At 44.6% G+C, this 26,109-nt stretch overlaps 2 protein-coding genes across 2 annotated transcripts; both read left to right on the top strand.

Annotated features, from left to right (window-relative positions):
- Nucleotides 1-317: 317 nt before the first annotated feature.
- LOC116825055 (olfactory receptor 6F1-like) lies at nt 318-1,271 on the top strand. Its single transcript, XM_032780753.2, has one exon. The coding sequence runs from the start codon at nt 321-323 to the stop codon at nt 1,269-1,271; it is 951 nt and encodes a 316-aa protein (XP_032636644.1). The 5' UTR covers nt 318-320.
- An 11,464-nt stretch (nt 1,272-12,735) lies between these two features.
- LOC116825054 (olfactory receptor 11A1-like) lies at nt 12,736-13,695 on the top strand. The gene has a single exon (XM_032780752.2). The coding sequence runs from the start codon at nt 12,736-12,738 to the stop codon at nt 13,693-13,695; it is 960 nt and encodes a 319-aa protein (XP_032636643.2).
- The last annotated feature ends 12,414 nt before the right edge of the window (nt 13,696-26,109 follow it).

Below are 26,109 nucleotides of genomic sequence, written 5' to 3'. Positions count from 1 at the left end.
GCTGAGCCATGGGGACTACTTGTCGAAGTTACAAACAACTAATTCAAAATGGCTTTGCTAGTTTTGACATACATATGCACAGTGCTGTGTGCAGTTTTCTGTACACATCAATCTCTTAACTGACCAGAGGCTGGGTGACAATGGAATCTCGAAGATCTAAATAGGAAATTTGCCTACAGAGTCTTGGTTCTTCACTGTCCCCACAGGATGAGGGGCCTTATGGAATATTTATGTAACTAAATTGATGCTAAAGCATGATGAAAATGTATCCTCTTCAGATTCCATTGTAAATTTTGGTTTCTTTCCCCTAGCTGGACCTCATGGCGAACCCAGAGCGGGGGAATCAAACAGTTCTCACAGAATTCATCCTGGTAGGATTTGGGAATCACCCTGAGCTACAAACTCTTCTCTTCCTGCTGTTTCTTCTTATCTACATAGCGACCATGGCTGGTAACATCCTGATCTTTGCACTAGTTATGGCTGATCAGCACCTTCACACTCCCATGTACTTCTTCCTGGGGAATTTATCCTGCTTGGAAATCTGCTACACCTCCACCATCCTGCCCAGGGTGTTGGCTGGTCTCCTGAGTGTGGACAAGACTATTTCATTTAGTCTGTGCCTCACACAATATTATTTCTTTGGTTCTCTGGTAGTTACAGAATGTCTTCTCCTGTCAGCGATGTCCTACGATCGGTATTTAGCGATATGCAATCCGCTGCACTATGCAGCCCGTATGAGTGGCAGGGCCTGCCTCCAGCTTGCAGGTGGCTCTTGGATAGGTGGCTTCCTATGTTGTGGCATAGCAACATTGTCAATATCTCAGTTAACATTCTATGGCCCTAATGTTATTGATCATTTCTTTTGCGATTTTATCCCCCTTGTAAAACTCTCCTGCAATGACCCACACCTGATGGAAACATTGGCTGTCACACTCATGTTGCTTTTCTCATTGGTCCCATTCCTACTTACCTTCATATCGTACATCTGCATCATCGCCAGCATCCTGAGAATCCCATCCACCACCGGAAGGCAAAAGACCTTTTCCACCTGCTCCTCCCACCTCATTGTGGTGAGCATTTATTATGCAACTCTGCTGATTGTCTATATGTTTCCAACCACAGACATCTTGAATGACTTAAAGAAAAATCTCTCTATTGTCTACACCGTCCTGACTCCCCTGGTCAATCCACTCATCTACAGCCTGAGAAACAAAGAGATCCAGGAGGCCCTGAGAAAAGCTTGTGGTAAATTCATGCTTGGACTACGCTAACAGGTCAATTTCCTTATGTTAAAATAGATATAACATGGGCTGGAGTAGGGCCTGAACCAAAGCATGATACAGTTCCAGGTTGTGTTTCTCTGAGCTTCACTGGGTTTCATGTCCTGCTTTTACACAGCATCACTCAACCTTTCCAGACTACTGTACCCCCTTCAGGAGTCTGATTTATCTTGCGTATCCCCAAGTTTCACCTCACTTAAAAACTATTTGCTCACAAAATCAGACATAAAAGTACAAAACTGTCACAGTGCACTGCTACTGAAAAACTGCAGATTTTCTCATTTTACCATATAATTATGAAATTTATCAATTAGTATATAAAGATTGTACTTACATTTTAGTGTATAGTCTGTAAAGCAGAATATACAAGTCATTGTCGGCATGAAATTTTAGTTTGTATGAATTTTGCTTGTGCTTTTTCTGTAGCCTCTTACAAAACGAGGCAAATCCCTAGATGAGTTGATGTACCTGCCTGGAAGAGCTCTGCATATGCCAAGGCTACACGTGGCCCTGCTCTGACAGCCCTGAGAAAGACCTCTCAAAACCTGGAACCACAGTCTTTTTAGGGCTTGTATCAGATTCCACAGGTGGGTATCACTGGGCTGGTGGGAAACTTGAACTTGTGGCTGCTCAAAGTTCAGACAAAGACCCTTGATTGTGCTCAGTGAGAGAGTGCAGGCAAAATGGACTCAGCTGGAACACTCGGTATTCATTTATTGTAGGGTGAGAGACTTCTAGATACACACACACACACATACACATATGTGCAAACACACACATACACACACATGCTCACACACATGCAGCCACACACACATACACACATATACATGCACACAGATATGCACACATGCATAGGTACATTCACACATACGCAGAGGCATACTTACTCAGACACACGTACACGTGTGCACACACACACATGTACACGTGGATGCACACATACACACATATGCGTGGACAAGATACGCATACCAACACACACACATGCACACATATGAGTGGACAAGATACGCATACCAACACACACACATGCATACATATGCAAATGCATGCATACACATGCACACACACATACACATGCACATACACATGCACATGTGGATAAATTGGATTTAGACCTTGTCATAAACAGATGGTAAAGGGTTAATGTCTCTTGTACCTGTAAAGGGTTAACAAGCTCAGTAAACCGGGCTGACACCTGACCAAAGAACCAATCGGGAGACAAGATACTTTCAAATTTGGGTGAAGGGAAGCCTTTGTTTTGGGCTGTTTTCTTTGTCCCCTGTTCTCTCTGGGGTCTCAGAAGGACCAGACCTGTATACAGGCTCTCCAATCTTTCTAAAAAAGTCTCTTCTATTCAATACTGAAGGTACTAGATAGCAGGCAGATTAGGCATTAGTTTTTCTTTATTGCAAATATGTATTTTGCTGGAAGGATTTTAACTCTGTTTGCTGTACCTTGTATACTTAGGCTATGAGGGAGAGTCCCTCTGGTCTAGGTGAAGCTGAAAGACCCTGTAAAATTTTCCATTTTGATTTTACAGAGATAATTTTTACATTTCTCTTTCTTTAATTAAACCTTTTCTTTTAAGAACCTGATTGATTTTTTTTACTCTTGTGTGAGACCCCCGGAAACGGGGTCTGGATTCACCAGGGATTGGTGGGAGGAAAGGAGAGAAGGGGGAGGGAAATGTTAATTTCTCTCTCTGTTAGGATCACTGTCTCTCTCTCAGGGAGAGTCTGGGAGGTGGAGAGAAGGTGGGGGGAAGGTGAATTTCCTCTCTGTTTTAAGATTCAAGGAGTTGAATCACAATGATCTCCCAGCGTAACCCAGGGAGGGGAAAATCTGGGAGGAAGAAAGGAGGGGGGGAATGGTTTATTTCCCTTTGTTTTGAGACCCAGGGAGTTTGGGTCTTGAGTTCCCCAGGGAAGGTTTTCGGGGACATGAAGTGTACCCAAACACTATATTTTGGGTTGGTGGCAGCGTGATAAGATCTAAGCTAGGAATTAAGCTTAGAAGGGAACAGGCAGGTCCCCACATTCTGGAGGCTAAAGTTCAAAGTGGGAAAGAGACTCTGACAGACCTTACTGCGGAATTTAGATTTAGGATTTAGATTGTGCTTGCAGAGCCTTTGGCCATTATCTTTGAAAACTCATGGCCATCGGGGAAGGTCCCAGACTATTGGAAAAAGGCTAATGTAGTGCCCATCTTTAAAAAAGTGTAATCCCTTTGTGGTTTAGAGAGCATGGCCCCTTTAAATCTTTTTCCTGAGGGGGAGGGCAATGAGAGAAAGGAGGTAAACTCGGGTGTGTGGCTCTGGAGCTCCCTGGGAGAGAGGGGCAGCCTGCAGGCCCTCGCAAAGTGAGACAGCAGAGAATCTGCCTGAAGCCTGGGAAGGACAGGGCGGCCGATCGGGGACACCCCAGGAAAGGAGCCAGGAGGAGCACTATGCCAGGGAGGAATCGCCCGAGAAGGACAGGCTGGAGCTGGACCCAGTATCATGGCTGCCCAGAGCTGCATGGGGCTGTGAGTACTGGGGCTTGTGACTCTGCACTGGGAACAAGAAGACCAGGAGCAGGAGCACCCAAGTCTCACCACTGGACTGGATCTTTGCTCAAGACTCCTGAACTCTGTGCACAGACACATTGCTCAGTGTCTGCCCTTCCAGACTGTGCTACCACTGGGCCCCTGGGGCCTTGGCTTGGATGCAACCCTGTTCTGCTGCTCCCTCTATATTTCCCCTTGTTGTTTTTCTCCTCTCATCCCTCTGTAAATAAATATTTCCCTTTCTTATATCCATTGTACTTTTCCTGTGGGTGTGTATGTTCACTCAGGGGGATTGGAACAGGTGCCCCTGGGGTGGAAGGGATTTTCCCTGCTGCATTCTTGCGTGCGCTGTCTCTTGGCCAGAGCTGCTTGCAGATCTGACTCCATCTTGGTCACAAGGGCGCTAAAGTTACAAAAGGGAAGAAAGACAACCCGGGGAACTACAGACCAGTCAGCCTCACCTCAGTCCCCGGCAAAATCATGGAGCAGGTCCTCAACTAATCCATTCTGAAGCACTTGGAGGAGAAGAAGGTGATCAGGAACAGTCAACATGGATTCACCAAGGGCAAGTCATGCCTGACCAACCTGATTGCCTTCTGTAATGAGATAACTGGCTCTGTGGATATGGGGAAAGTGGAGGATCTGATATACCATGACTTTAGCAAAGCTTTTGATATGGTCTCACAGTATTCTTGCCAGCAAATTAAAAAAGTACGGTCTGGATGAATGGACTAAAAGGTGGATAGAAAGCTGGCTAGATCGTCGGGCTCAAAGGGTAGTGATCAACGGCTCCATGTCCAGCTGGCAGCTGGTATCAAGCAGAGTGCCCCAGGGGTCGGTTTTGTTCAACATCTTTATTAATGATCTGGATGATGGGAGGGATTGCACCCTCAGCAAGTTCACAGATGACAATAAGCTGGGAGAGACATATACGCTGGAGGGTAGGGATAGGGTCCAGATGACCTAGGCAAATGGGAGGATTGGGCCAAAAGAAATCTGATGAGGTTCAACAAGGACAAGTGCAGAGTCTTGTTCTTAGGACAGAAGAATCCCATGCACTGCTACAGGCTGGGGACCGACTAGCTAAGCAGCAGCTCTGTAGAAAAGGACCTGAGGATTACAGTAGATGAGAAGCTGGAAATGAGTCAGCAGTGTTCCCTTGTGAGGCTACATCTGGAAAATTGTGTCTAGTTTTGGGCCCCCTACTATAAAAGGATATGGACAAATTGGAGAGAGTCCAGCGGAGGGCAACAAAAATTATCAGGAGGCTGGGGCACATGATATACAAGGAGAGGCTGAGGGAACTGGGCTTGTTTAGTCTGCAGAAGAGAAGAATGAGGGGGATTTGATAGCAGCCTTCAACTACCTGAAGGGGGGTTACAAAGAGGATGGAACTCAGGTGTTCTCAGTGGTGGCAGATGACAGAACAAGGAGTTATGGTCTCAAGTGGCAGTGGGGAGGGTCTATGTTGGACATTAGGAAACACTATTTCACTAGGCGGATGGTGAAGCACTGGAATGGGTTATCTAGGGAGGTGGTGGAATCTCCTTCCTTAGAGGTTTTTAAGGCCTGGCTTGACAAAGTCCTGGCTGGGATGATTTAGTTGGTGCTGGTCCTGCTTTGAGCAGGAGGTTGGACTAGATAACCTCCTGAGGTGTCTTCCAACCCTAATCTTCTATGATTCTATGATCTAGGCAAGTACTCTGAACTCAAGGCAAGACTATGTCATTACCAAACCATTTTTCACAGGTGTTTGAGCTGTTCTTAAAAACCTCCAGTGGTGGAGATTCTACAATCTTTTCCTAATGTCCAGTCTACAGCGCCCTTGCTGCACTTTACGCCCATTCCATTTTGTCCTATCCTAAGAGGTTAAGGAGAATAACTTTTCCCCATGCTTCTTGTAATGACTTTTTATGTACTTAAAAACACTTGTCATGTCCCCTCAGTCGTCTCTTATCCGGACTAAACAAACCCAATCTTCCCTAATGTGTCATGTTTTCTGGACTTTTAAGCATTTTTGTTGTTCTTCTCTGGACTTTTTCCAATTTGTCCCCATCTTTCCTGCACAGGACACAAAACTTCAGTTGAGGCCTTATCAGCGTGGTATCGCGTGAAAGAATTGCTTCTCTTACCTTGCTTACAACACTCCTGTTGTCAGAAGTGTGTTGTCAGATGCTACCGGTGTAGTGCTCTGCTCTCTCCAGTGTTGGTATCACTCGGCTGCGTACGTGTGTGTTCCCACAGTGTGCTGCCCCAGCTCTGCAGATAGCTGACACAGCAGACTCAACAAGAACCCCCAATAACCACAGAGTTTAGTAAGGTACGAAGGCACGTCTGCCAGCTTTATTGCCGTATGGACACAATTGCAGTTCCCTCTAGATTGTTACTCTACAGGGCATACTACGAGAAAGTGTCCCCGGTCAATGGACTCGACTCAGTTAGTGGCGGGACTTTCCACTGCCCCCTATGCTGGACAAAGATACCGCCCCAGAGATGCATTCTTATACACAAGTACAAACAAGTTACACATCACTCCTGACGTATTGAGGTGCAACCCTTCTACATAGCAAGGTACAACCCCTCTACGTAGTAAGGTGCCGCCTCTCACCTTGTACATGTTGGTTTGAACAAAACAACTCTATCCATCATATTACCCTTTTGCCCCTGTCATTGGGATGGGTCAGTCTGTTCCTTGTTATCTGCGTGGAATGTACAAGTATGTGAATGTTCTGATCTCTAGTGTTCAGTACCTTTTAGGTACGTATCTTCTTGCAGCATCAGCCCTTTCCTTGCCAGCTTCTGTGAGCAGGGCCCGCCTCTGGCTCACGGCTTCATTTTGCTTTATGTTAGCAAAGTCTTGACCATTACTTTAGTTCAGGCCTCAGGCCTCATACTAGGCCTTTATCAGGGCCTTCACTTACTACAACTCCTGCTAATACATCTTAGAATGGTGTTTGGGGTTGGGTTTTTTCTTTCCACCAGTGTACTGTTATATGTACTGTTCTGTTTAGGTACAGTGCCAGCTGCACATGAAAGAATGCACCTGGGGCAAAGGGGCATTGGGGGCAGCAGAGGGTGAGGAATGGGAAAGGAGCAGGTCTACTCTAGCATGGGGGCACTAGGGATAGCAGAGGAGGAAGGCTGGGAAAGGGGCGGCTATACTGTGTATTGGGCATTAGGGGAAGCAAAGGTTAATTTGGCCAATGTTCGATGTCGCCTTCCTAATGATCTCTACACGGCAGCTGTTCACAGGGAATGGCAAATAAAATAATTCTTTTTATCTGAAATCACAGGTTTAATATTCCTTAAAGTCATAAAGAGTCAATCAACTTGGAATTAAAAACTTAAGCCGCAGTGTTGGAAGATTCACCTCTCACCTCGTATTCCAGTCAACGTGCAGATTAGACGTGTTTCCCTTGAAGAGTTAAGCAATGGGATTTCATCTCTGTCGGCATGGGTGATGCATGAGACGCTCCTGGGTGAGTCAAGCCCTCAGCCCCATCCCATCTGCCTGAGGTCCCTGCCAGCTCTGCCCCTTCCTTCACCCTTTTTTCCCCCCTACCCTGCTGGAGCTCTGAGCCCCTCTCTTCCCCTTCATCTGCTGGCCCCACCTCCCCAGCCTGAGGCTGCCCCATTCCAGTGCCCTCAGCCCTCCCGAACACTGGGTGGCGTGACCCCATCACCCAGGGGTCCCAAGCGCTATGCAGCCCCACCTGCCTCAAATCCTAGCCACAGGCTCTAAACCTAGCCCAACCCTGGTGCACTTCCCAGGGCTGGAGGGGTCAAGGGGAAAGCAGCAACCAGGAGGGGCCCTCAGGGTGGAGCATGGGTGGGGCCATACTGAAGTGTTTTGCGGGGGGTAGCTTCCACCAGCCTACAATATGCGCCACCCAGGCCTGACAGCAATGTTTTTTTCCAGAGAACTATTAAAAAAACAAAGAAAGAAACAAACCTCTTTTTCTAAAATATAATTATGCAAGCCACAAATGTTCACCATTTGGACATTTTAAACAACAAAGCTTTACACAAAATTTTTCACACTGGGGATAAATTGGAATGAGACCTTGCTGCATGGATAGGGGGCAAATTATGGAAGGAGAGAACTGGAAATTATAACAATCTAGTTGGTTTTGCTTTCAGAAATAAGTGAATATTCGTATCCTTTGCAATACACACAACTCAAATGATTATATTGACTGTACCCAAACTGGCCCATGAACTGGCTAGTGCAAATGTAGAACACTCTCCTTTATGGGATAGAATCAGTGCTATTCCTTGGTTCTCAAACTCTAACAAACCAATTAGAGACCTGCAGTTCCAGAACAAGATTATATTTTTGTATTATGTGCTATGGCACTGAAGATGTTTGTAACCCTTAAACTTTTCTGGGAATGAGAAGAAATTATTTGTGTTTTATAATCTCAGGTCTCTGACTTCCATGCTTCCATGGTATGGGCCTTTCCAAGAAGCCTAAGGGAGTTAGGTGCCAAATTCTCATAGTAATGTCATGGGAGTTTGGTCTTTATTGTGTACATTACCCACACTGCCATGGGTACCCACATGGCCCCATAGTATGCCAACATTTTTATGGCTGACTTAGAACAACGCTTCCTCAGCTCTCGTCCCCTAATGTCCCTACTATACTTGCGCTACATTGATGATATCTTCATCATCTGGACCCATGGAAAAGAAGCCCTTGAGGAATTCCACCACAATCTCAACAATTTCAATCCCACCATCAACCTCAGCCTGGACCAGTCCACACAAGAGGTACACTTCCAGTGCTAATAAGCTAGAGTCACATAAACACCACCCTATACCGGAAACCTACTGACAGCTATACTTACCTACATGCCTCCAGCTTTCATCCAGACCACACCACATGATCCATTGTCTACAGCCAAGCTCTGAGATACAACCACATTTGCTCCAGCCCCTCAGACAGAGACAAACATCTACTGAAGTGAAGAAACAGATTGACAGAGCCAGAAGAGTACCCAGAAGTCACCTACTACAGGACAGGCCCAACTAAGAAAGCAACAGAATGCCACTAGCCGTCACCTTCAGTTCCCATCTAAAACCTCTCCAGCGTATCATCAAGGATCTACAACCGATCCTGAAGGACAATCCCTCACTCTCACAGATCTTGGGAGACAGGCCAGTCCTCACTTACAGACAGCGCCCCAACCTGAAGCAAATACTCACCAGCAACCACAGGCCAAAAGCACTGACTCAGGAACCTATCCTTGCTACAAAGACCATTGCCAACTCTGTCCACTTATCTATTTAGGGGACACCATCATAGGACCTAACCACATCAGCCACACTATCAGAGGCTCGTTCACCTGTACATCTACCAGTGTGCTATATGCCATCATGTGCCAGCAATGCCCCTTTGCCTTGTACACTGACCAAACAGGACCGTCTCTACACAAAAGAATAAATGGACACAAAACAGCTGTCAAGAACTATAACAATCAAAAACTGGTCAGAGAACACTTCTACCCCCTTGGTCACTCAATTACAGACCGCAAAGTCACAATACTCCAACAAAAAACTTCAAAGACAGACTCCAATGAGAAACTGAAGAATTAGAATTAATTTTCAAACTGGACACCATTAAATTATGCTTGAATAAAGACTAGGAGTGGATGGGTCATTACACAAAGTAAAAACTATTTCCCTGTGCTAATTTTTCCCCTACTGTTACTCACACCCTCTTGTCAGTTGTTGGAAATGGGCCATCCTGATTATCACTACAAAAGTTTTTTTTTCTCCTACTGATAATAGACCACTTTAATTGACTACTATCATTATAGTTAGTATGGCAACACCCATTTTTTAATGTCCTCTGTGTATATATATCTTCCTACTGTATTTCCACTGCATGCATCCTATGAAATGGGTTTTAGCCCATGAAAGCTTATGCTCACACAAATTTGTAAGTCTCCAAGGTGCCACAAGTACTCCTGTTCTCTTTGCTGATACAGACTAACACGGCTACCACTCTGAAACCTAAATATGTGAAGCACCCTCTTGCACCTGCATTTTATCTGAGCAGCAGCCTGCACTTCCTTGTTTCAGAAATGACTGACCAGGAGGCATTGAGCTAAGGTTCACATTTTCAAAAACACTTAAGCAAACTTCAAAAGTGACATTGGAGGCTAAGTCCCATTGCCTTTCAGTGAGATTTAGGTTGCTAAGATTTAGCAACTGAGAGACTTTTGAAAATGGGATGTTTGCTTGCTATAGAGGGCAACAGGGGGGTTAGTTGGAGAACATGTAAGATCAGCTAACTCTGCTGACAGTCTCAAAACTTTCTAAGGGAATTGGATGGAAACTCAGCATCTAAATCACTAAGGCAGCTGTAAAATCTAGAATTAGTGTGTTATTTCTTAACAGTCACCATAGCATTCATGCAATAGAGAGATTTGTTTCAGGAGTAGAAGTTTCTTCCCTCTCCAGGACTCTCCCTTTCAAATTAGAAGTTTGTAGCTGGTTTAGTTTTAGAGAAGGTCAGTAAATATCAACTTCCCCTTGACTGTTGCTTTCCCCACAGCAGACAGGACTCGGGAGACTGCCTCTCCCTGCGGAAGGATATATAATGAATCAGAAAAGACGTTCCCCATTTGACAGACGGTATGAGGCACAGGGTCACATTACCAGACATGGAACGGAGCCTCAATAGCTTTTCTAAGTTGTCATTCTAGGCACTGGAAGTGCGGAAGTAGGTGAATGCAGTGGGGAGAGAAAATGAGCTGAATAAACTGTATCCTGGCCCCTGAAATGCTGTGTGAGGAGGTGACAATCGAGACTCCAGCTGCTGACAGACCCACCTTAGAGGTAAATCAACTCTTTCCTCCCTAATCCATGAATCTTAAGCAGTTTGAAGCAATGTTGGTTTGTTCGGTAACTAATTCCACTGAAATCCAAGGTGAACTGGGCACTGATCTCTCTTAAACTCCCAACCCAAAGCAAAATTATGGAATTTGGAAAAAGGAAAGACTTGTCAGATCACATCTATCCTAGCTCCTTACCTGGCCTCCATCAACCTGGTATCTTGGCACCTCAGTGTCCTGAATGCATCTATCCTCCCACGACCCCTATGTGATGCAATTACCCCTGCTTTACAGACAGGACCTGACACCCAGAGGGGTAGATTTATGGAGGTTTCTTGGCACCTCAAGACACAGACCCCTCAGTGGGATTGGAAATCGATGGGTGTTAGGTATGGTCCCTACTCAGGCACCCGTGTACTTTGTTAGGGACGTATCGGCCTTTGGAAATCTGGCCTGAAAGTCTCACAAAGAGCTGGTGAAGAAGCAGGGAACAGAACCAACATCTGCCAAGTCTAAGGCTTCAAACAGGGGAGCAGCCTTCATTCCTCTCTGACCTCCCCTCCTGACCCCAACAGAGTTGTACCCTCCATGGCAGCTCCCTCCTCATGGGATGTTGAGTGATCTGCCATGGGGAAAGCGGAGCTGCTTTTGGCGTGCTGTGCTCGGTGCTCAGGGGGCAGATGCTGGCTATAAGTAGACTAGGCACAAATTGCTTTTGTTTCTCCTGTTAGAGGGTTAATATTGGGATTATTTTATCTTTCAGATTTTTGCCCCAATTTTTAACTATTAATTTTTAGTCACAGGAAGCTCAGTGGGGGCTAAGGTGCGTGTCAGGGTGAGGGCAGCGCTGCCAGTGGGGAAGTGGGGGGTTTCTGACCGGCCAAGAGATCCAGGACACCAGGGCACAAGGGGCAGGGAAAGAGGCTGCTCTGGCCCAGTGGAGCAGAGATCCATGGCCAGGGCTGGAAGCAGGAGGAGGATGGCGGGGAGCCTCGGACATGGGAGTGGTCACCTCATTGTTGAACTGCCCCATCGATGGGCAGAAACCATTCTGCAGTGGGGTTGTCTCCCCCACAGCCAAGGACTCACCCTCCTCCTCACAGCCCAGGCCTGCCAGTGCCACAGCCTTCCCCGCACCTTGCGCCTGCAGGAATGGCTGTCGCCAGCCATGGGGAGATGCAGGGAGCCCTCTGCATCTCAGCTGTCCCAGTTCCACTCATTCACTCCTGGGACAGCTGGGTGCAGAGGAGTCCCTGCCCAGCCATGGAGCCGGTCAGACTGTCCCTGCAGCTGTAAAGTGCAGGGAGAGGCTGCACTAACGCCCACTCTTCCTGAGAGTTTCTGTTGTTGGTTTGGTTGTATCAGCTGATATTGACCTTTACCAACGTCTGTCGATGGAAATCAAATCCAGACGAGCTGTACGTTTAAAGAAAGCTCAAGGTGTTTGCTGTCCAAATCCCACTGAAATCAAAGAGGCCCCATCCATTAAGTCAGTAGAACTTTTATCGTAGATGTCAGCGGAAAAGTCTCAAATGGATCAGAATTATTCCCGGTGTGTAAAATTAACCTTGTGCATCACTCTGTGCAGGATCAGGGCCTTACTGAGCAGTTAATAAAGATTAGTAAATCGGTTCAGGAAAAGATATGACCTCACCCACTCTTTCTGTTTAGGGATCAGTAATGGGGAAAGAGACAGTAATGGCAGACTAGAGAGAGAGAAAGAGAGAGATAAAACCAAAGATAAATACGAAAATGCAAAGCTGATAAAAAATTCTGATTGGCATTTTTGATGGAAAAATGTTCTGTTGATAGAGATCAAAATGTTCCAGGGGAACAGATCAATTTCTGTACAGTTCTGTTTAGGAAAAGAATTATTGTATAGAGCTTTATGAAATAAAATAATATAAAGATGAATAGAAATAAATGTAAATAACTATAATAGGCAATGTAATGTAAAATAAAAATATCCTAGAAATAAAATTAAAAATAGATAAATTCATTTTTAAAAAGGAAAATTGAAATGAATGTTCTTCATTTATGTCACAGACTTCATTTGTTTCCCAAAGATGTACCCCATGGCAAATCCAGAACAGGGAAACCAAACGTCCATCACAGAATTCATCCTTCTAGGTTTCGGAGACCTCCCAGAACTGCAGATTCTTCTCTTTCTGCTGTTCCTAGTGATCTACATCGCGACTGTGACCGGGAACATCCTCATCATGGCACTAGTTGTGGCTGATAGACACCTTCACACCCCCATGTACTTCTTCCTGGGGAATTTGTCCTGCTTGGAGACCTGCTACACCTCCACCATACTGCCCAGGATGCTGGCCGGGCCCCTGACTGGGGACAGGACTATTTCATTCAGTGGGTGTGTCATACAATATTATTTATTTGGTTCTCTTCTTGCTACAGAATGTCTTCTCCTGTCGGTGATGTCTTATGATCGATATTTAGCCATATGCGATCCACTGCACTATGCAGCCCATATGGGTGGCAGGGCCTGCCTCCAGCTTGCAGGTGGCTCTTGGATAGGTGGCTTCCTAGGTAATAGCATAACAACATTGTCGATATCACAGTTAACATTCTGTGGCCCCAATGGTATTGACCATTTTTTTTGTGATCTCATCCCCCTTGTAAAGCTTTCCTGCAATGACCCTCACCTGATGGAAATGGTGACGTTCACACTCAGCTTGCTTTTCTTACTGGTCCCATTCCTTCTTACCTTGATGTCCTACATCTGCATCATCACCACAATCCTGAGAATCCCATCCACCACTGGGAGGCAGAAGGCCTTTTCCACCTGCTCCTCCCACCTCATTGTGGTGAGTATTTATTATGCAACTCTGCTGATTGTCTACATGTTTCCAACCATAGACATCTTGAATGACTTCAAGAAAGTTCTCTCTGTCGTCTATGCTGTCCTCACTCCCCTGATCAATCCACTCATCTACAGCCTGAGAAACAAAGAGGTCCAAGAGGCCCTGAGGAAAGCTTGCAGGAAATTCATGCTTGGACTACGCTAACAGGTCAATTTCCTTTTGTTAAAATAGATATAACATGGTCTGGGGTAGGGCCTGAAGCGAAACCTGGTGTAGTCCCAGGTCGTGTTTCCCTGAGCTTCATTGGGCTTTGTGTCCTGCTCTTACACAGTGTCTCTCAACCTTTCCAGACTACTGTACCCTTCTGAGGAGTCTGATTTGTCTTGCGTATCCCCAAGTTTCACCTCACTTAAAAACTACTTGCTTACAAAATCAGACATAAAAATACAAAATTGTCACAGCGCACTGCTACTGAAAAACTGCAGATTTTCTCATTTTACCATATACATATGAAATAAATCAATTGGTATATAAATATTGTAATTACATTTCAGTGTATAGTCTATAGAGCGGTATACACACGTCTGTATGAAATTTTAGTTTGTACAGCCTTTGATAGTGCTTTTTATGCAACTTGCTGTAAAACTAGGCAAATCTCTAGATGAGTTGGTGGAAGACCTCTGTGTACCTCTAGGCTACACGTACCCCTAGTTGAGAACAACTGCCCTTACAGCCCTGGGAGAATGTGGAGCTGAAGAGACCTCTCAAAACCTGGGACCACAGTCTTTTAGGGACTTTAAAAAATTTCACATGTGGGTATCAATAGTCGGGTGGGAGACTTGAACTCATAGCTGCTCGGAGTTCAGACAAAGACCTGCGATTGTGCAGGCGAAATGGACTCAGTCAGAATGCGGAGTATACTTTCATTGTAGGATGGGAGACTTCTAGATACACAGACACTAACACACACAAATGTATGATACCTACATTACAAAAACATAGGGTTGCAATGTCCACTGGAACTCCAGTGTTAGGGGATTGTACAATTAATATTTGTTTCCTAGTGTGTATTTCATCGCCAGGCTGCTTTCCAAAGGTAGAAAAAAGCCAAAGGAAACCCTCTGGCCTAGTCCACAAGACACAGGCACGGATTTCCTTATGTGCACATTTTTCAGCGATGATTTAGGGTCAGTTGTTTCCAGATACTTGAAGGCCCAGTGGGATTTTTCAAACCCTCTGGGCCTTGCAGGCGAATCAGGCAGCGGATCGCCTACCTTCCCCAGGTTTGTGCACAGCTCAGGAGCCTCGGAGTCCAGATGCCTGGTGTGGGGCTGCAGAGGATATGTCCAGAGGCACCGACGGCCCATTTACTGCTAACACTTGGGTGCCTGCAGGGTTAGCCAGTAGCTGAGCTGGGTTTGGTAATCTTAGGGGGGCGGATTCTGGGATTCGGGTGCCTAAAGTGGGAGCTTTGTGATTCTAGCCCTAGCTCCACACCCTTTTCCTCACATTATAGATGGGGAAAGTCAGGCAGAACAAGGTGACGTTACCTGCCCAAAGTCACTCAACAGGCTCGTGGCAGGCAACCAACTCAGCGGGATCATGGTCCAGAGTCCCAGTCCAGTGCCCTGTCTGCTCCACCACTTCCAGTTGTAATTGACAATGGCACCTAAGGGTGTGAGGTGCCCAACTCCCATTCACTGCCCGTAGGATTTGGGTGCATAACATCGGCTTCTAATGGGAAAACCCAGCCTGTACATTTACAGACAAAGCAGTATCCTGAGAAATCCTTCCACTCCCAGGGGATGTGTTCCATCAGTTCTTTCTCCTGTTTTACCATTTTCTGTGAGCCCCTAATTATTGTGGATCTTACACCAAAATCATCATGCAATAAAAAAACTAAACTAAGTCTTCTCTTTCTGTTGTCTTTGTTGTCAGAACTCCTGTTATCAGTCCCCTTCATGTCCAGCGTGTGGAATAAATGTGCAAGGCTTCTCTATAAATCGATGTTACACCACTTTACCTATATCTGCTTATCCCTGCTTGTGACAGGGCTGCATGCCCAGGCGCTGGAGAGCCAGGGGCCAAGCCAGCCCTGTTTAGAGACAGGTCCCCACCTGAGGGGAATCAGGCCTTTCCAATAAAGGGCAGAAGGAGGGCTAGGGAATGAGGCAAACCAGGGAGGCCGTAGTGAGATTTCAGAGAGTGAGAGAGGCTCCTGCAGGGAAAACCCTGAGACCAGGGAAATTCCTCCATTATATGGGGAACAAAGAAGGGAAACTGAGGTGAGGGACTGTATTCTGGGATGCCCTGAGTCCTCCATGGGGCGTCGTGAGGTGTCCACTCATCTGCACCAAGTAGATGCAATGATACTGACGTGACAGTGCTTCTGGCGGGATAGTTCATTGCCACATGGGAAGGGGAATAAGCAAATTATTGGTAAACTCTGTGCACACTAGAAGTTGTAGTGGTATAACTATTTCCATAACACTTGCACATCACTAAACAAAATAGTTATCCTGGTGCAAAATCTGTATGGGGACCTCGTGTGAGTCCCTGTGAAAATACGTCCATATGTTCCTGGCTTTGAAACAAACTCTGATAATCCAAGGGAAATGTCTTTTCCATTAACAGAATCATAGAAGAGTAGGACTGAAAGGGACCTCAGCTGGACATCTCATCCAGTCCCCTGCACTCAAGGCAGGATTACGTCATTATGGGATCATTCCTGGCAGGTGTTTGTCTGACCTGTTCTCAGAAATCTCCAATGATGGAGATTCCACAATCTTACAAAGCAATTTATTCCAGTGCTTAACCACACTAGGTGTTAGAAAGTATTTCCTAATGTCCAGCCTAAACCGCTCTTGCTGTAATTTAAGCCATTGCTACTTGTCCTATCCTAAGAGGTTAAAGAGAACAACTTTTCATCTTCCTTCTTTAAACAATCTTTTATGTACTTGAAAACCGTTATCATATCCCCTCTCAGTCTTCTCTTCTCCAGATTAAACAAACCCATTTTTTTCAATCTTCCATCATAGGTCCTGTTTTCTAGACCCCTAATCATTTTTGTTACTCTTCTCTGGACTTCCTCCAATTTGCCCATTTTCAGCAACAATTTAGAGCCAGTTGTTTCCAGATACTTAGGGACTGATTGGGATTTTTCAAAGTCTCTGGCTACCTGACCTGCTGGTTGGGGCCCTGGAGGAGAATCAGGCTGAGGAACATGCAACTTCCCCAGGTTTGTGTGTCGCTCTGAGGCCTCAGTGTCCAAATGCCTGGTATGGGGCTCCACAGGCCACGTCCAGGGGCATCAATGCCCATTCACTGCAAACACTTGGGTGCCTACAGGGTTTGCCAGCAGCCAAATTGAGTTTGTGAATCCCAGAAGGCTGGAATCACTCAGTGTGCTCGTAGGCAGGAAACCAATTATCCAGAGTCCCAGTCCAGTGCCCTATCTGTTCCACGATGTCCAACAGTATTTTGCAATGGGACTGAAGTGTGTGAGATGCCCATCTCCCATTCACTGCCCACAGGATTTGGGTGCCTAACATCAGCCTTTTATGGGAAAACCCAGTGTGTATATATACAGCCAAGCCTCTGTTCTGAGAATACCTTCACTCCCAGGGGACGTTTTCCACCAGTTACTTCTTGTGTTTTTCCATTTTCTCAGTGACCCTAATAACTGTGTGTCTGTCACCAAGAGCATCGTGCAATAGAAGAACTAAACTGCATCTTCTTTTTCTGTCATCTCTCTTGTCAGACCTCCCCTTATCTCTACCCTTTATGTCCGGTGTGAGGAATAATGCTTCAAGGATTGTCTACACATAGAAATGGCACCACTTAAACTATATTGGCCTATCCCTGCCTGTGACAGAGCCATGTGCCCATGGGCTGGAGAGCTGGGGCCAAGCCAGCCCTGGTTAGAGAAGGGTCCCCACCTGAGGGGAATCAGGCCATTTCCAATAAAGGGCAGAAGAGGGATGGGGGAAGAGGGAAACTCAGGAGGCTGAAGTGAAAGTTCAGAGAGTGAAAGAGGGAAAACCCTGCGACTGGCGGAATTGCTCCAGCTAGGAAGAGCTGGGAGTGGCCTGCTAAAGCGGGCAGGACTCAGACCAGACGGGGGAGTTTGGGGTGCAGGCAACTGGAGGGAAGGTGTCATCTACATTTTAGTTTTGAACATTAAGTTAATAAATGAAAGCTAAATTTGGGGCTGTTGTGATGGGACTGGAACAAAACCTGTGTGGAGTTTAGGGAAACTGAGGTGAGAGGCTGCGTTATTGGCTCCCTGAGGCGTCCAGTGGGTGCTGTGTGGGGGCCACTCATCTAATCTGACTGGATGCAATTACACTGATGTAAAGCTGCCTGTATTGGGATAGTTCGTTCTGAAGGAGAAGAAGCTATACCAGTCCAAGGGACCTTGATATTGGTTCGCTGTGAGGTTGCACTGGTAGAATGATTTCCATGTGTAGCAAGGTCCAGACTCACCTGTACAACGCCTCCTGCTGCTCGCCTTGGGAATTAGCTCTTCTCCAGCCCAGGGTGAACTCTGCAGGCCAATGTCTCACCTACCTCTGGCCCTCATGTCCTTCCGGGACCCCAGTGCCCCTTTAATTTGGGGTTCTGCCCCCAGCAATAATCCACAGCCTGGGTCTCCCCTCCCAGGGGAACCCCCAACCCTCTATCCCCACTTTGCCTCAGTGGCTACTGCCAGTCATCCTCTAGCTGGGGCAGAATGCAGTCTGTACTGGCCACTCATCATTGGCAAGGGGGTAGGACCTGCTACATTTGCCCATCCCTGTGCTGCCCCTTTGCAGCCACAGTACCTTTCAGAGGCCTTCAGCAAGGCCTGCAGCCTGGGGAGTTACCAGGCTGGAGCTCCCCAGCTCCCTTTGCCCTTTCCCAGCGCTGCTCCACCTCTAGTACCCTGCTCCCAGGCCTCCAGGTCCTTCTCTCTCCACTAGTAGAGAGAGACTGACCCAGCTCCTCTCTGAGCCCTTATAACAATGCCTACTGCACAAGCAAGAATGTACTCTGGGCCAAGGGTCTTTGGGGGCTGCAGAGATGGGAAAGGGGCAGTTGTATTGTATCATGGAGACTAGGGAGAGCAGAGGGTGAAGTCTGGTAAAGGTGAGGCCATTTTGTAGAATGGGCATTAGGAGGAAGCCAAGGGTGATATGGACAATGTTTTCTATATCCTTCCTCTTGCTCTCTTCATGACAGCTAATCACAGTGAATCTTAAATAGCCAGTAATAATTATTAAGCCCCTGATTTTAGTTACAATATATTGTTTATGTTATGAAGTCAATCAACTTGGAATTTAAAATTTAAGACATGGTCCGAGAAGATTTTGGTCTGTCTCTGTATTCTAGCCAGTTTTAGATTATATGTGCATCCTTCAAAGAGTTAAGCAGTGGGATTTCATCCCTGACTGCAATATGAAATGAAAATTCTGATCCTGCATAGCTCTAATAATGAGAAAATCACCACCACATTTCTTACAAATTTCACACAAAATTTATTTCTGCCTAATAGAGTAAATTTCCAGTTAAAATAATATTTGCAGCTTTTTTGGTTTGTGTTTTGAATGAAGACAAGATAACTGTGTGACCAGTAATACCCTTTCCACCCCGGGAGCTATCCACAAGGATTTTCAAACTTTGTTACTTTTGGTGTAAGATGCTCCCCTGCCTGGGTCTCTGTATGCAGTGAGGCCTACTGTGGAATAAGGAAACCCGGTTAAAGAGAAGGACAGAAGTGTGTCTGTAGTGCCGTACCCACTTCTCTGTGGTTATGCCATGAGCCTTTGGATGAAACTGGACAACAAATTATTTTAGGCATCAGTTCTGCTGTACTCAAAAGCACCTGCCAATCGAGCTCAGTTCTGGGACTACTTCTGGCACAATTTGGTGCAAAGTGTTGGTGCCAGGGACCTGGATCTAATGGGGAATCCTGCACTTCATCAATGTGTTATTTCAAGGTTATTTCAAGGGCACTTATAGCAGGGCTGGCGCTTCTATTAGGCGACCCTAGATGGTCACCTAGGGCACCAGGATTCGAGGGGCGGCATTTTGTGCGCTTACCACGGGGCGTGTGGGAGCTTCCGGTTCCACTCTCATCACGCCGCCAAAGAAGGACCCTCTGTAGAGGTGCCATGGAAAACAGTGGCAGGCAATTGAGCAGCTCAATGACTGCTGCTGTCGCCTGCTGCATTTCGGCGGAGGGGCCTTTGGCGGGGTGATGGGAGTGGAACCGGAAGCTCCCGCGTGCCCTGTTGGGAGCGCACAAAATGCCGCCCCTGAAAATCAGCCATGATTGCTGGGACAAAGGAAAGATACCTCCAATTGTTTGTTAAGAATGGCAGTGTGTCTGCTGCAAAAGTGTATATGTGTGTAGCTCTTTGTCTGTGGAGCAGACATAAACTGCTTCTTAGTTTATGCTACTTGAAAGTTTATCAGTTGTACCAGAGTTGGTTCTGGATTTAACAAAAGCCCAGGAAGGAAATGTTCCTAAATTTGTGTCTGCTAGGAAGACTGGCATTGTAACTAGGTTGCATCCAATTAGTGTCATAGCAAAGTCCCAGGGATCAGGCAATTCTGGTGCTTCTATTATGCCTGTTGCTAGTGTGTTGCTGAGGAAAAGTATGACAACTCTGTTTAACTAGGTTGATAGCATGACCAGGGCACAAGGAGAGCATGAAGGTGATTTAACTGTATTACCCACTGACAGTGTGGAAACTTGTAACAAGGAGGGAATGGTCCCTAAATCTGTGTGTGTGGAGCCTGGTAATCTGCATGTTGTTTTCTGTGTTAACCAGCGTGAACCTGAAAAAAATTACATGCCTTCTAAGAAAAAAGAATCAGTCCACACTTACTGAAAAAAAAAATTCCTTCCAACTGGTGTTCAGAAGAGTGTTACACAACACATACATAACCTCATGAGCAGAGGGCGGCGAGGATACCCTCTCACGTTATGACCAGCAAATAATAATAATAATAATAATAAATTAATTAAAAAATATGAGAGAGAGAGGTTCACAGATTTGCAAACCTAAGAACCTGGGTTATGCTTTAAACCACCTCAGCACATACCAGGTTTATGAACAGTAAAAGTTAACTGCAACGGAACACTGAAGCCCATTAACCTGAATGTGTGCCAGCCAGTGTGCCCTCACTGACTAAAGGTGCAGTCACACCTGCACAGCTAAAAATTAATCTTGCCCTTTTAGGATAAACAGAGTCATGTCACTGGATCCATCTCTGTTGTTACATAACAGATTACAAAAACTCCAGTGGGGCATGGTGCTGACACATAAGGGCTCAGGTACGTAGTGTGATTTTTCCAAATCTCTTTTGGGAATAGTCATGTATGTGAAATAGCTGGTACTTATGATTATGCTATTTCTATGCATGTATCATCTTGGTATCTGAAGTTATGAATATTAGCTATGCTTACTACATGTTTTGTCCTGTGGTAATGCCCACAAGGTATTTAGTCAGCACATGAAGGGACAAGTCAAGTTGAATGGCCCATTAAGAAACACAGCTCAAAAAGGACCCTGGAGAACACCTGTGTCATAAACAGATAGTTAAGGTTAAACAGATAGTTAAGGTTAGGGTTAAGAGGATCAGTAAACCTGGCTGACACCTGACCAGAGGACCAATGGGGGGACAAGGTACTTTCAAATCTTGGTGGAGGGAAGTCTTTTGTTTGTGCTCTTTGTTTTGGGGGTTGTTCGCTCTTGGGACTAAGAGGGACCAGACGTCAATCCAGGCTCTCCAAATCTTTCTGAATCAGTCTCTCATGTTTCAAACTTGTAAGTAACAGCCAGGCAAGGCGTGTTAGTCTTATTTTTGTTTTCTCAACTTGTAAATGTTCCTTTTTGCTGAGAGGATTTTACCTCTGTTTGCTGTAACTTTGAACCTAAGGCTAGAGGGGGTTCCTCTGGGCTATATGAATCTGATTACCCTGTAAAGTATTTTCCATCCTGATTTTACAGAGATGATTTTTACTTTTCTTTCTTTAATTAAAAGCTTTCTTTTTAAGAACCTGATTGATTTTTCCTTGTTTTAAGATCCAAGGGGATTGGATCTGGACTCACCAGGGATTGGTGGGGGGAAAGGAAGGGGGATGGTTAATTTCTCCTTGTTTTAAGATCCAAGGGGGTTGGCTCTGTGTTCACCAGGGAACTGGTGAAGTCCCTCAAGGCAACCCAGGGAAGGGAAAGTTTTGGGGGGACAGAAAGTGCTCCATACACTGGAATTATGAATGATGGCAGTGTACCAGATCTAAGGTAGTAATTAAGCTTAGAAGTGTCCATGCAGGTCCCCACATTTGTACCCTAAAGTTCAGAGTGGGGAAGGAACCTTGACAATCTGTCTACACTTAATGGACCTTTTGTGAATGTCCTAACTTGCCCATGTGACTCCAATACCATCTTTCACATTGAGAACAGATTTCCTTTTGCTTGGCACTTGACAGAAGTTAAAGCGCCCTGGTCTGGAAACACCTCCATTTTGCCTCTTTCCTGCTCCAGCCTCTGGACTATGAACATATACTAATGGGAGCATTCTAACCAATTGACTGAGTACTTTAAGGAAATCTGGAGCCTTCATATTTCCTTGATCCTTTGCAGATGGACTTATGTGTTGGATATGGTACAGAGACTGTTCTAGCCTCATTGATTGCTGAGTTCTCCCTTGCAATGGACAAAGATCAGATATCTGCTGACTTTCTCACATGAGTCACCAGCCTTTGATACCTGTGATATAAGCAACATAGCTCTTGCTTGAGTGGTTTTGTTCTTTCCTCTCCAAATGTCAAAGCCTGTTCCCATTGAACTCAATAGCAAAACTCCTTTTGATCTCAATGGGAACAGGATTTGGCCCCAAGAGATCAGAGAATGTAATTTTGATCAATTGCTTATCTGTCCAGAGACAGTTCTCATGTATGTTCTGCCAGGCTGATTTTGGTTGCCCCTCCTGTATGTCATGCTGGGGAAAATAATAAAACAATGTGGGCAGTAGTTCTATCAAGATGTACATAGCACACGCAGTTCTATGACTCTTTTCCATCAAACCCAGATGATGCAGCATCTTTGCTTTCCTAGTGCCTGGCAGAGAGCAATATCTAGATAAAGGCAAGCTGGCAGAAGCTTAGTTTGGACATAAGGGTTGCACTGATAGCGTGTTAAGGGAAAGTAGGGTGATTGTCCTTCCTATTCTTCTTTCATTTAAGAAGTTTTCAATTTGGGGTGCTGCTGGATCTTCAATGACACCAGGAACTACAGGTAGCACCAGGGGCCCAAAGCATCATTTTACAATTGCATCTGTTTAACGGTGCGGTACGAGCTGTAGACTGATCTAGGGTGTGTTAATAATATTGATTTAATATACCAGTTTAAGTTTATTGTATTTTATTGTAATGAATTAATAATATTAATAATGATTAATTATTCATATTTATTAGTATGGGGTTTAGACTCGCCAATCTGTTTGATCAGAAGATAAAAGTTCTTCTCCTGAATCCGGCTTCACAGAATGTACAAAGGACCCTCGGGGGAGATGACAGGAAACTCACACTGAGACAGATATAGTCATAAACATTTTTTATTAAAATCAATGAAACAGTAAGTAAATGGCAAAATAGTCAGCGTTACAAAGTTACAATTGTATTATGGTTATTCAAAAGATACATATGGTAATACAATATAATGTGCTGCAAAACTTTGGTTAATATACTCACCCCCTGTCTTGATAACCTGATGTTGAAAGGCACAGGGCCTTGCCTCTGGCGGTTTCAGTTTCTTACCTCTTGCAGAGGTGTGCCGAGGAAACCAATGTGAAGAGCCAGCAAAGCTGCCTTAGAGTTTACTTATCTAACTTAAAATTAAAACCTAATAAACAAAGCTAAGAACAAAAGTTTAGGGAAACCAAGCTTAGCCTAGTCCCCTTGGAACATAAAGTTTGAAAAGAAAATAAGTACGGCTTATTAATAGTTAATAGCCATCATGGATGGATAGCATTGATAATTAGTTGAAGATGAAGATAAGATAGTGTTGGGTGTGTTACCTCTTTTATAGGGCACAAGTGCCAAAAATCCTTCTTCTTATGCCCAAATTTCATTCCTCACCTATAGAAATGTTAGGGTACACTTACCCCATAGGCTAGTATGTATGTACATATTCATGACATGTACGTACCCACATAAATTTCTTGTGGTGTGCTTGTTAAGTCTGTGGGAACAACTTTGAAAAAAACCCTACACCATTCTCCATTGCCTATTACTCTAAGTAAAAGGTCTTAGACATAAGTGTGGGTACTTATCTATATAGGTAACAAGATGAAGGTCACCTTTACTTTCTGGGTAAAAGGTCTTAATATAGATATACTAACTTTGCCTTAGCTTGCCTGTTAGTCTCTTGCATTACAGCCAAACTTATTTTTAATATAAATCTATAAACCTATTACAATACATGAAATACTTAAACTTTTAAGAAAAGACGTATCTATATAAGCAAGCAGATTAATCCTTTAGGCTACACAGCAAGAAATGATTTCTACTTGCACCACTGGTTGTGTCTCTTTAAGGCGTGGTGTCCATGCAAACTAGCTAGCCGGCAAGGGAGGAACAAAGTTGCCCATAGCGGCTAACAATAAGAACATAGCCAGACCCTAACCCTAACCCTAATCCTAACTAAAAGCCTATATTAAGGAAAACCCTGAGGTGAAGAAAAAGCTACAAAGGTTTGAAAGGGATATTGAACAAGCTGACTAAAAATGGTCTATCTAAACAAGAGGCTTGGCATGACCAAAATGCTTGTAAATGTACAATTGTGATCAATGTGATGTTAATATTCATGTCAATGTTAACTCTTGTGACTAGTTTGTTGCTAATACCAAATTCTGTAAGAATGTACAATACGCATGAGCTTTTGGAAAAACCCTTGAACATGTTGGGAGTGAGACATAAGAACTCACTATGTGCTAGAAGCCTTCATGGTTATAATGTTTCATTTCATGACCACACACTTCACATTAAAAGGTCTTGTGATACTGATGTTACACAGTTAGTGTCTGTAACCAGCCTTGAAACTGTACACTGGAGAAAAGACATTACACACCTAATGTGCTGTATGAAAAAGGGAAACTGAGGCACACTACCATCTTGCTTTCATGGCTAAATGCCAAAATTCCTACATTATAAAGAATATTAATATCGACATTGACTTGATGTTAATTGGGTTCCAAACATCTGTCAGCGCTTGGATGGATAAAATAACTATTTTCATTAGCTTATAGCAAGTTTGCATGAGACGTTCAGAAATTATGCTGCAACAAGAAATCCAAGCCACCATTGGTCTAACCAAATTTGACCTTGGGTTTATAAAGGGATTAAATAATGTTATTACTTCCATAATGAACCTTACAAAGATAAAGCCTCTTTTGATCAAACATGATTTTGATAAACCATTTCTGTTAAACACTGGTACTTCTAATATTGGTTTTGAAGCTGTAGTAACACAGAAATAAGAATGGGAAGTTCCTATGATGCATTCAGCAATGTCTGGGACACCCCTTCCAGAATTAATTTTGCATGGGCGATATGACATCTGATTAAAATATGACCATGTAGATTATTGTTGCTACCTCTGTTATACAATTGCAACGAATCTTATACAGTGTGTATCAAGTAAAGCGTCAGTATGAAGGTTGTGATTTTCTAAATATGATTATGTTATTTGTACGTGTCTCAATTTTGTATCTGACGTTATGAGTATTGGCCTCTTTCCTGCTCCAGCCTCTGGACTATGATGAACTTATACTAATGGGACCGTTCTAATCAGGCATCTGAGGACCTTCCAATGATTCGGAAGCAACCAGAGACTTAACAAGACAGCAGTTTATTCCATCACTGCTACAAACCTGAACCAAGAACTTTGCCATTACTGTGTGTAATTTATTCTTTTATTCATTTTTAATTCTCACCTTTCTTCCTTTCTTTTTCTAAATAAACCTTTAGATTTTAGATACTAAAGGATTGGCAACAGAATGATTATTGGGTGAGATCTGAGTTATATTTGACCTGGGTGCGTGGCTGGTCCTTTGGGATCAGAAGGAAACTTTTGTTTGATTAAATTGCTTTAAATAACCCCTCCTCATTACTTCTAGTATTTTGGTTGTGGTACAAGGGCTGGAATGCGTAAGAAGACTGCTTTTCTGACTTCTTATTAGCCAGTGTGGTTAGATAGGAGTTTATTTTGTTGATGGGTTGGTATATCTTGTGGGAGAATAACCATCAGTTTTGGGGTGTGTCTGCCCTATTTCTCACCAGTTTGTCCTGCGTTTGGTATTCTCAGTTGTGACCCACGGAGATACGGTGACACTCGGTCAACAGAAGAATTGTATCCTCAACCTAGTGGTGTCTACTGTTTGGTGAGGGGAGGTCAACTTGACTACGTTGCAGAAGGCGTAAAATTGTCCTTATCCCTGAGTGATGTAGCTAAATTGAAGTAAGTTTTAAGTGTGGACCAGTCCTAGGAAACACAGAAATGAACAGGATCTCTGTCCATGACAGGGGGGGCAAAGAAGACTTTGCCCCACTCAGGCCCCATAGGGCTG

Source organism: Chelonoidis abingdonii, chromosome 14 (assembly GCF_003597395.2).
Source record: "Chelonoidis abingdonii isolate Lonesome George chromosome 14, CheloAbing_2.0, whole genome shotgun sequence".
NCBI classification, from domain to species: Eukaryota; Metazoa; Chordata; order Testudines; family Testudinidae; genus Chelonoidis; species Chelonoidis abingdonii.
Note: the sequence above shows the minus strand (reverse complement) of the source record. Positions and strands in the feature narration are given on the sequence as shown.